General features: G+C 39.7%; 1 protein-coding gene across 1 annotated transcript; it reads right to left on the minus strand.

The window, feature by feature from the left end:
- Nucleotides 1-748: 748 nt before the first annotated feature.
- hacl1 (2-hydroxyacyl-CoA lyase 1) lies at nucleotides 749-8,881 on the minus strand. Its single transcript, XM_069142978.1, has 17 exons — nucleotides 8,775-8,881; nucleotides 7,806-7,910; nucleotides 7,685-7,725; nucleotides 7,508-7,588; nucleotides 7,348-7,420; nucleotides 7,196-7,273; nucleotides 6,957-7,051; nucleotides 6,738-6,850; nucleotides 6,491-6,626; nucleotides 5,300-5,405; nucleotides 5,127-5,210; nucleotides 4,746-4,847; nucleotides 4,431-4,585; nucleotides 3,342-3,500; nucleotides 3,137-3,244; nucleotides 2,850-3,036; nucleotides 749-984 (listed from the first exon to the last, which is right to left on the minus strand). Exons 1-17 carry the CDS (start codon nucleotides 8,823-8,825, stop codon nucleotides 952-954), a joined length of 1,707 nt encoding a protein of 568 aa, XP_068999079.1. The 5' UTR covers nucleotides 8,826-8,881; the 3' UTR covers nucleotides 749-951.
- Nucleotides 8,882-9,232: the final 351 nt, after the last annotated feature.

The following is a 9,232-nucleotide window of genomic DNA, read 5'->3' on the forward strand; positions in this document are numbered from 1 at the left end:
CATTTCCACAGAGGCTCTTGTAAGAGCTGTAAAAAAAAAAAAAAAAACTACAAAATACAATCTACATCGCTTCTCAACAGCACTCGTGAAAATTCTGATTCCATTGTTTGCATAGATTACAAAAGCACCAGTGACAAAATGCATCAGGTCTGCAAGAGACTTAAGTGATTGAGTCATCCAGCTTGAAGCTCTGACTGCATATAAATATGTAAACATTGCACATGCTGTCACTGCTGCTAGAATTCCTCGTTTTTGAAAGACTTCCCTGACAAAATGTGATATTAAATGGTGTAAATTAATGAAGGTACATAAGGAGAAAGGTGAGGACATATGAAATCATATTTAAGTCTTCTAGTTTTTTCCTCCTTTACACTACATCATCTATTAAGCCACATACTGTACACTAATAATGCTATCTATTAGAATTGAAATATTAATCAATAAGTTGACTGACACAAAATTAATCTGCAACTATTATGATCTATGATCAATTACTACTTGAGTGCGAGGATGTTCTATTTGTTGTTGTCGTTGTTTTACATTCTTGTAAAATAAAATAACTTTCCTTTAGGTTTTTGATCTGTTCTCACAAAACAAGACATAGCTTCAGCTTTTTTAAATGCAGATTGTCACTGTTTTTTGACATTTTATACACCAAACAATTATTCAAGACAATAATCATCAGAGGAACTGAAAGTCGCAGCCCAATTGAGGAAAAAAAAAGACTAATTTGACAAAGAAATAGCATTCATTATATAATGTGTAAAAATGCTTTATTGTAGTGTTATTTAGTTAATTTTAATATTGAAGTATTGCAAAAATCAAAACAATATTCAGTTATTTCATGGAAACAATCACAAATACAAAAGCAGCTACATATTTTCCAGTTGCCTGAAGAAAACCATCACTGCTCATCGGATAATGTTCTGGACAAAGGAGGGAGTTTCAAGTCTACAGGTTGGAGCGTGTGAGCCAAGGAAACTCCTGCAAATACAGACAACACAGCATTTCATTAGGCCTCCTGAATGATAGAGCTGTTTAGCTTTTTGTGACCCCTATGAATGCTGGTTGTTGTGCCGCAACAAATAATAGTTTTGTCTTCATTCCGACTCGACTTTTAGCTAGGTGACAAACTATGAGGCAGCACACCTCAAATAAAGGGAAAAGTGTTTCTACTGGCCGCAGAGTGCACAGCCACGTAGTTTGGCGTCATGGATACTGCCCCCAACACAACCTTCAACTATGTCTGTAAAGGGTTGCGTGGATACATTCAACATAAACACAGAGGCCCGTGCTTTCTAATTATGGGGACCCTGAAATAGAAAGGTCAGGTTGGTGTGAGGTGGAGGGATTGTGAGTGGAATACAACAGTTCTGCGTTGCACCTGGAGTGTACGGATTACTTCTCAGAAAGGCATGTCGGTCACATAGCCCCGTAAGGATGAGACCAGAGTCAAGTAAACACCAAGATGTTTGTCGCCGTAGACAAATCACGAACCGAAAACGCTGTTACTTTTAATCACGTCTGGCTTTACTGTTGCGACTGTCAAAGTCACTCACTCTCTTTTTGACTTCCTGCAGGGCACCAGTTAAAAATAAGGTGCCGAATCAGTCCGGCAGGTTTTGGTCATATATTTCATATACTGTCAAGTCTGTTCTCACATCAAGTCTGTCAGGACACTGAGCCAAAAAGGGATAAAATGTGGTCAAAGGTGAGACTTGAGATATAAATTATTATCACCAGTGCCAAGTTCTTTTTAAAGACCCTTTAATCCTGACTGTCTAAAAGTCTTTAAAAAGTGTTAACATGTGGTGGGTTTAGCAGCCTCAGAGCCTCCTGATTTTATCAGTGTACCCATTAAGTTGGCAAGCGATTGAAAGCACAGAGGATTCAGCCATAGATGTTGTTCTGGCTGGTTGTAGTTCTGTGGTTTGTTGTAATTTTTATAGAGGTGAATCTAAGCTTCTCTGCATGAAGTGTACTGTATGTTCAGTGTTAACAATCACATGTTCAGGCGCACTGCTATTGGAGACATGCATCTCAGCCAATCAGCTGTAATCACTTGTTAATGCATCACTTACAAGTACATTTCAAAAATCTATTTTTAAAAGGAAATGTTTGATAAGATGGGCCAACAGCTAACCTAACTTTAGGTGATCTATCTGCGCTGCTACATATCCTGTCACCTGTGTTTATTTTTTTTTGCAGACTTTGGTAATTTGTGGATTGGAAATTACTTTAACAATTGCTCATTTTTGGATATGTCTCCATAATAGTGCACATGCAAATGTGTCCATTTTTTTTGGATCTTGTAGTTTTACAAGTTTAAAGTCCTGGCTGGCACTTTGTGTACAGACGAGTTCTCTCCTCTCTAGCTTTAGAGGGGGACTATTCAGAGAAGGCAGAATAAACATCTATTGTAAAATAAATTTGTCTTGCCATTAATCCCAATGGCTTTTTTTTGGTTCTAATAACAGACAGGTAACATCTAATATTTATTCAGTGAAGGTGCCACGTTTCTTAGTGAATGAGAATCTTATTAAACTTTTCAAATATGCCATCAGCAATGGAGACCCCTTCCTCCTGCATTTAGTCGTTGACTACAAAACAGAGATAGTGATATTACAACAGCATTTCAAGCAAAAGAAGAGTCATCAGAGTCAGTTACTTCCTCACAACTAGGGGCGTGGCATCTTCACAGGACAGTCTAAAGATTTCCTGCCTGTCATTATTGTCAAAGAACCTGTTCAGATGAGCAAAATACCTCCCCAACTACAAAATAAAACTCCAGTGTATTTTTTCATTTTGACCTGTACCACTCTGTGTGTTTTCCTAAAGGTCATAGTTACCTGCTGTTTTCTGTCTGAGGCCGGGTCAATAAGCACATTGAGGAGACTCGGTCTCTCCCAGTCACTCAGGCTGAGCTGTAAGGCACTACGCAGCTCCTCCACCGTCCTCACCAGGAACCCTCGACCTCCGAACGCCGTCATGACCTCATCATAGCGGGCCTCGGGTAGGAGGGCCACAGGAGGGGCTCTAGAAGGCAACACGATGACATAAGACACCTTTCATTAAGTCACAGTTTTTTACATGGTTGATTGTGAATGTGCTTTTGCCCAATGATGTGTGTACTCACACTGAGGTGAGATCTCCCATTTTTGTCATTTCTTTCCATGTCTCAGGATCCAATCCACTGTATATACCATTATTATTGACCACAATGATGACTACAGGTAGATTATACCTGATAAAAAAAAAAAGAGAAGACAAATGTAAAAAAATCAAAGTATATCAGGGGTTGGACTGTATATAATAAACAGAAACAGTGGAACCCAATCAACCTGCACATGGTCTCAACCTCCATGCCAGAAAATCCAAAGGCACTGTCCCCCTCCACACAGACGACCCTTTTGCCTTTGTTCTCGCTCCTCTCCACAGCAGCTGCTGCTATAGCAAAACCAAGGCCCACTCCCATCGTTCCAAAGGTGCCTGCATCCAACCTGTAGAATTAGTTAACAATAATCAACTAAAAATGCACTTATTAGAGACTTAAAGACTTCTGTCAATAAGCAAATGTTGGTTTTAGCTTTCTATTTGAGAATTTAGGGTAAAAAAAAAATCTTTGCTATGAATAAAATGCTCCTGGGGTCACATAGGGAAATTTACATCTCCCTGAAAATGTGTACTTCTCATGTAGACATGGAGGAGGAGCATGGGGTGGGGTCTGTTTGTGACAGGGTAGAGTGCAACATTAGGTGGATCACCTGTTTCTATCTGAAAACTTTGCTGCTTTAGAGTGTACATCTTTCAAGATTACAATTTGTGCAGGAGACTGCAGTGAACCCAAATTTAGTTCCCAGTCTTGTGCATATTTCTGCTACTTTACCCAGTATTATTTTGCAAATTGGATGCAGGTATTACATCCTCTGCATTTTTACACAAGGAAGTGTTTCTTTCCATTTATCCTGGTGTGTTTTCATCAATTTAATGAGTATTTAATATTTTCAGTTTCTCACCCTATTTGTTCTTAAAAGCATCACTTACTGACACAAAAAATAACCAAAGACTGGATCTTTAAGGTCTCCAGATAACACCATTTTGGTCTAAAATAGCTCATTTAAAGCATTATGAGACAAGCATGAACATATACACAGCAAGCCGGACACATTCCTCACTTACAATAATTATATCTGTACCGAGTGTTAGCATCTGGTGAATTTAGTCTTTAAGACAACACGTAAATTTACATCCAGAAACACTGGATCAGATTATCTCCGTATTTGGCATCCGTTAGCTGAGGCACCTGGACTCACTCATCTTTATCAATCCTCCTGCAGCACACGCAGCTTTATGTGGACAGTTGTTTTTCCAATCACTTAACACAACTATGAAGTGTGTCTTTAATCTCTACTTGAAGGAAACTGGCTTGCCTGTGCCGAGGAAGATAGTTATTCAGCATGGTGCGTCCGATGTCCATGGTGTTTGCACCCTCGCTGACAATGATGCAGTCTCGTGGCAGCAGCTGGGAAATGTGGTGAAACACCGTGTAGTAGTTCATGGGCAATGTTGCCACAAGGGCAAGTTCCTATTGAATAAAACAAGAAAACAAAACTTGGATAAAAAATAATACAAGATACAATATGAAAATGTGTTAAATACATAATTATATTAAACGAACATCATCAGCAGGTGACACAGTTTCAGTAACCACATACAGTGTCACATTGCAAGTGAGTTAAACCCACCTTTGATATTTTTGCATTAGCAGCAATCTTTTTCTTCAGTGTGTTCCACCACTCTGCATTAGAGGGATATTTCCAGCCGTCTTTGTGGACACACGTCAGGAGCTGAAGGAAAAAAGAAAAAAATGTTAATAACAAATTACGACCAACCAGTTGTATGACTCTGTAGTGATGATTTTGGAGGAATTTGACCAATAAAGTTGATTCTGATAAAACACAGATGTCTCACGGTCACAAAGTCATAAAAAAAAAAAAAATCATTTTTCAAAAGCTCAAACACAGAAACATTGCTCTTATATATACATATTTAAAGCACATCAGGATCTTATGACAAAGACCACAACGAGGAAGATGAGTCTGTGGGTAGACATGCCCATAATGTACCTGAGTGACAATAGCGTTGATGTCTCCCAGGAGAGCAACAGCCGGCCTCACATTGTTACCCATCTCCTCAGCACAAAGGTCAACCTGACAACAGAGAACAGGCATTGCAATATTACTTTGGAAGACCTGAAAGGCAACACTAACACAGACACTTGGCTTGGTCACTTGCATACCTGAATGATCTTAACATTTGGGTTAAATCTGGGTGGCAGACCAAAATGTAGAATCCAGTTGAGCCTGGCTCCAAGCAGAAGCACGACATCAGCCTGGAGAAGAGCTCTTTGTAACAGAACGAATAGAGGCGGTAAAATATTGGGTTGAGATAGAATTAGTCTATCAAAAACTAAATAAATATGCATGCACAGTTGCATAAGTATTTTGGAAGACTTTGCTGAATACATGTCTTTAATGTATTCATACTGTGGTCACTGGAAATTTTTGATTCTGATTGGGTAGAAGGTGACCATTTAACTGGACAGCCATGAAAAAGATGTTTGTTTGCCATCCCAAAATTAATGAGTCTCTAATCTCAGCGAAAGAGCTCACAGCGTGAATCTGTGAATCAACTAGAGAGCAAACGTGACCAAAACTGCCCAAATAAAAAGACGTGAAGGAGTTTCGGGTATGAGTGAAGGATGAGAGAGACAGCCTATACATGAGGAAGAGAGTGAGCATTATGTAGCTTTATCTCTTCTGGGCAGAAAGTTTTGATCATATTGTAAGACATAAATGTGAATTTGATCTTTTGCACCTTTAACACAAAAACTAGGAGCTGCCTCATGAACACCTTCCTGTTTAGTCAGACTTGGTCTAAGAACACACAAATTCGAATACTATCTTTTTATGTTCAAGTTTGATTACATACATCATTTTGTTGGCATGTGGCCATGATATAAGCAGGATAAAACCCAATGCGATTGTATGTTCCTGTTTCCATGATGTAATGAAGGCAAACACCCCTCTGTCAGGTGGTTCTCAGTAAATGTGAGGTTCTTTAGACATGAAACATACAACTTGTCAGATATTATCCCACGTGTGGAGAATTGAAAACATTTATTATGACTCCATAATCTGAGTGAAAACCACAGATTTATGTTATTATCATTGCAAAAGACAAGATCTCTATGATATACAATATGAAAATGTCATTTTGGAACTTTGCTTCTCTAAAAGTGTACAATATTTTGTTGAATTTGCTTCTGAAAAATATACAAAGTACATACTTTTATTACTATACTATTGTACTGTATTGTCATTCTGTACTGTTACAGATAGTACTATTGATCACTAACATCTTGGTTGAGATAATGTTGCAAACAAATGTTTGGTTCTTTAGAAAGCTTGGTTTGGAAAGTAAAGCTGACCTTGAGCGGGCAGCAGCCACACAGTTGGGGTGATCATCGGGGAGGACCCCTTTACCCATGGGGGTGGGCAGGAACGGCAAGCCACTCAGTTCTACAAACTCCCTCAGCACAGTATCTGCTCTGCCATAGGCTGCTCCTGTTGGACACAATTGCATTGCTGTTATTGTGTAGTATCTACTACACCCAACATATTCACCAGTGATGGAAAGTTAAGGAGAGTTAATGGCAAATGTTTGTTTTGCGTTACCTTTGCCAATGATGACTAAGGGAGCCTTTGCGGCTTTTAAGACAGAGATGGCTTCTGTGATGGCACCATGATCAGCCACACTCACTGGTGGGGGAGGACAGCAGGACACTTCTCTGCAGGAGAGACACACTTCTTTGAATGTTTTTTCACCTGGAAATCTCACAAGTAACACTGTGCATAAAAAAATATTTAAAACAAAATATAAAAATGACAACACACCTGACTTTGTTCCTGTCCACTTTAGCGTTGACCATGTCCCCTGCAATATCCACATAACAAGCACCTGGACGTCCATACATGCTTGTGCGGACAGCCTACGAGCAACCAAACATCATTAAACTTCAGTCACATTTAGGTTAATATTATCCGATGACACAAAACACCTCATGTAAGTATGTTGCATACATTACTGAGCAAAAATAAGTTAAAGAGAGTGCGAGAGCACATCGTTGTGTTACCTTCTCTATTACGGAGGGGATGGCTTCGAGACTGCTGGGTCTTGCAGAAAATTTGCTGTACAGGCGGCATGCCTCCACCTAGCAACAAATAACAACAGTGTCAATGTGATGAAGCATCGTCAAATGAAAAGCCACATGAAGGCAGGCGTCACCTGAGGGAACTCCTGAAAGGCTCCTGCTGTTTCCTGGTTTCGATCTGAGGACCCTCCGATAACAACCACCGGCCTGAGCAAAGGCAACACTCACTTTATAAACTAAATAAACTCTACAGACTGCCAGCTGAATAAAAGTTTGTTTACAGAGTCACCGTACCAGCAGTTCGTGTTGGCGTTGGCCATTCCTCCCAGAGCATGAATGAGACCTGGTCCAGACACCACCAGGCAGGCACCCGGTCTGGATTTGGACAACCACAGGAAACGGCAACATGTAGGTTACACAGTGCCACACCAGCTGCTCACATTGTTCTGTTCAGTAGCTCAGTGCACTCACCTCCCTGTAAGGTATCCAATGGCAGATGCTGCATAGCACGCCTGTGGTGTGACAGAATTGATTTGATATTAAAATAACATCATAGTGGTTTTAAGGATTAAGTGCTGGTATGAGTGTTTACCGCTTGTTCGTTGCGCATTCCCACATATTTGATCCCTGCAGCCTGAGCAGCCATGGCCACTTCAATGACAGGAACACCAACTATCCCGAACATGTACTCCACCTCCTGCAGGTACACACATTGGTCCCTGAGATTAACAAGTTTTACGAATAAATGCAATTGTAAATTAACTAAATTGAACTGCATTAAAAGTTGACTAATCCTGCCAGCTCTGGTGGAAAGTAACCACGTACACATTCAGAGGTTTCTAATCGTTTTAGCTTCTCTTACAAACAGCAGTGTGTAGTCGGGCCAGATTTGTGAACAGTGATTTTTTTTTTTCCCTCTATAAACTTCTCGTATGGTTTCATTTCAGTACATTTTCAAATGATCCAATATATCACCAAAAATCAAAGATTAGTTCCAGTCCCAGTAGTCCTCTGACGACCCCTCAGATTTATCTGCTGTCCACGGATATAAAACTGGATATAAAGTAGTTCAAACTAGTTTCACCCGCAGCAGCTACAACAGTAGCATGCTGCTTACACACTGATGCTTCAGTAATAATAATAATAATAATCTAATGATGTCATACATACTAATATGTCAGTCAGACGGAACAAAGCAGTGCTTTAATTTCAATATTGTATTTTACTACTAATCCGTATGCAGGCTACAGTGCTGTGCAGTACTTTTACTTTACTACTCTAACTATATTTTACTGGTGGTACTTATTTAGTTTTAGAAGTATTTATTTTATTTTTTTATGTAGGATTTTTACTTGTAATGGAGTACTGTTAATTTGATGCATTGGTGCTTTTATTGAAGTAAAGGATGTGACTAGTTCGTTCAACTCTGCCCGACAGCGCTGCACTCGAACTTTGACACACTTTTCGGACCCTAACAGGTTCACTTCAGCACAGACAGAAACCTACAGTTTACAATATTTCGTACATCTTTGCAGTGTTATATGTTTTCAAACGATCTTACCTGAGTCTTTAGAGACTCGGCAATCAGCTGAGCTCCTGTCACTTCGTCCATGACTCTGCAGAGACTCGTGAATGTTACACGAAACTGTTGCGAACAAATTGGCTGCTACCTGCTCGCTGCGTCAACAAATGATTAGCTCGGATCCGCCTCCGTCACTCCACTTCCGGTTTGTGAGCCAATCATTGGGAGTCACTGTGCGTGACCTCACACAAGCGGCATGCTCATTACATACTGTTTAAACGCCGCGCCTGTTTAATATGAATTGGTTCAATTTAGGCTGCAGGCCCTCAGTTTGTCCAACCAATTGTGCAAAAACAATTCCTTTAGCTCTAGATAAAACATTCTTTTCACATTTTTTACTAAATTTTACTTATAATTTATATCTTGACAGAAGAAATATTGTTATGGATGAAGCAGAATCAGCACAGCTCTTGTCTTGGGTTGTACAAAACATTTAT

Source organism: Embiotoca jacksoni, unplaced genomic scaffold, assembly GCF_022577435.1.
Source record: "Embiotoca jacksoni isolate LCO1_2020_lvr unplaced genomic scaffold, fEmbJac1.0.p SCAF_11, whole genome shotgun sequence".
NCBI lineage: Eukaryota > Metazoa > Chordata > Actinopteri > Embiotocidae > Embiotoca > Embiotoca jacksoni.

What these genes read in the sequence shown, in the direction of transcription:
- hacl1 (XM_069142978.1), bottom strand. Translation starts at nt 8,825, where the DNA reads ATGGACGAAGTGACAGGAGCTCAGCTGATTGCCGAGTCTCTAAAGACT. An exon ending in CCGAGTCTCTAAAGACTCAG is followed by an intron (nt 7,911 to 8,774) that starts GTAAGATCGTTT and finishes GTGTACCTGCAG; the next exon opens with GAGGTGGAGTACATGTTCGG. An exon ending in GAGGTTGAGACCATGTGCAG is followed by an intron (nt 3,245 to 3,341) that starts GTTGATTGGGTT and finishes TTTTTTTATCAG; the next exon opens with GTATAATCTACCTGTAGTCA.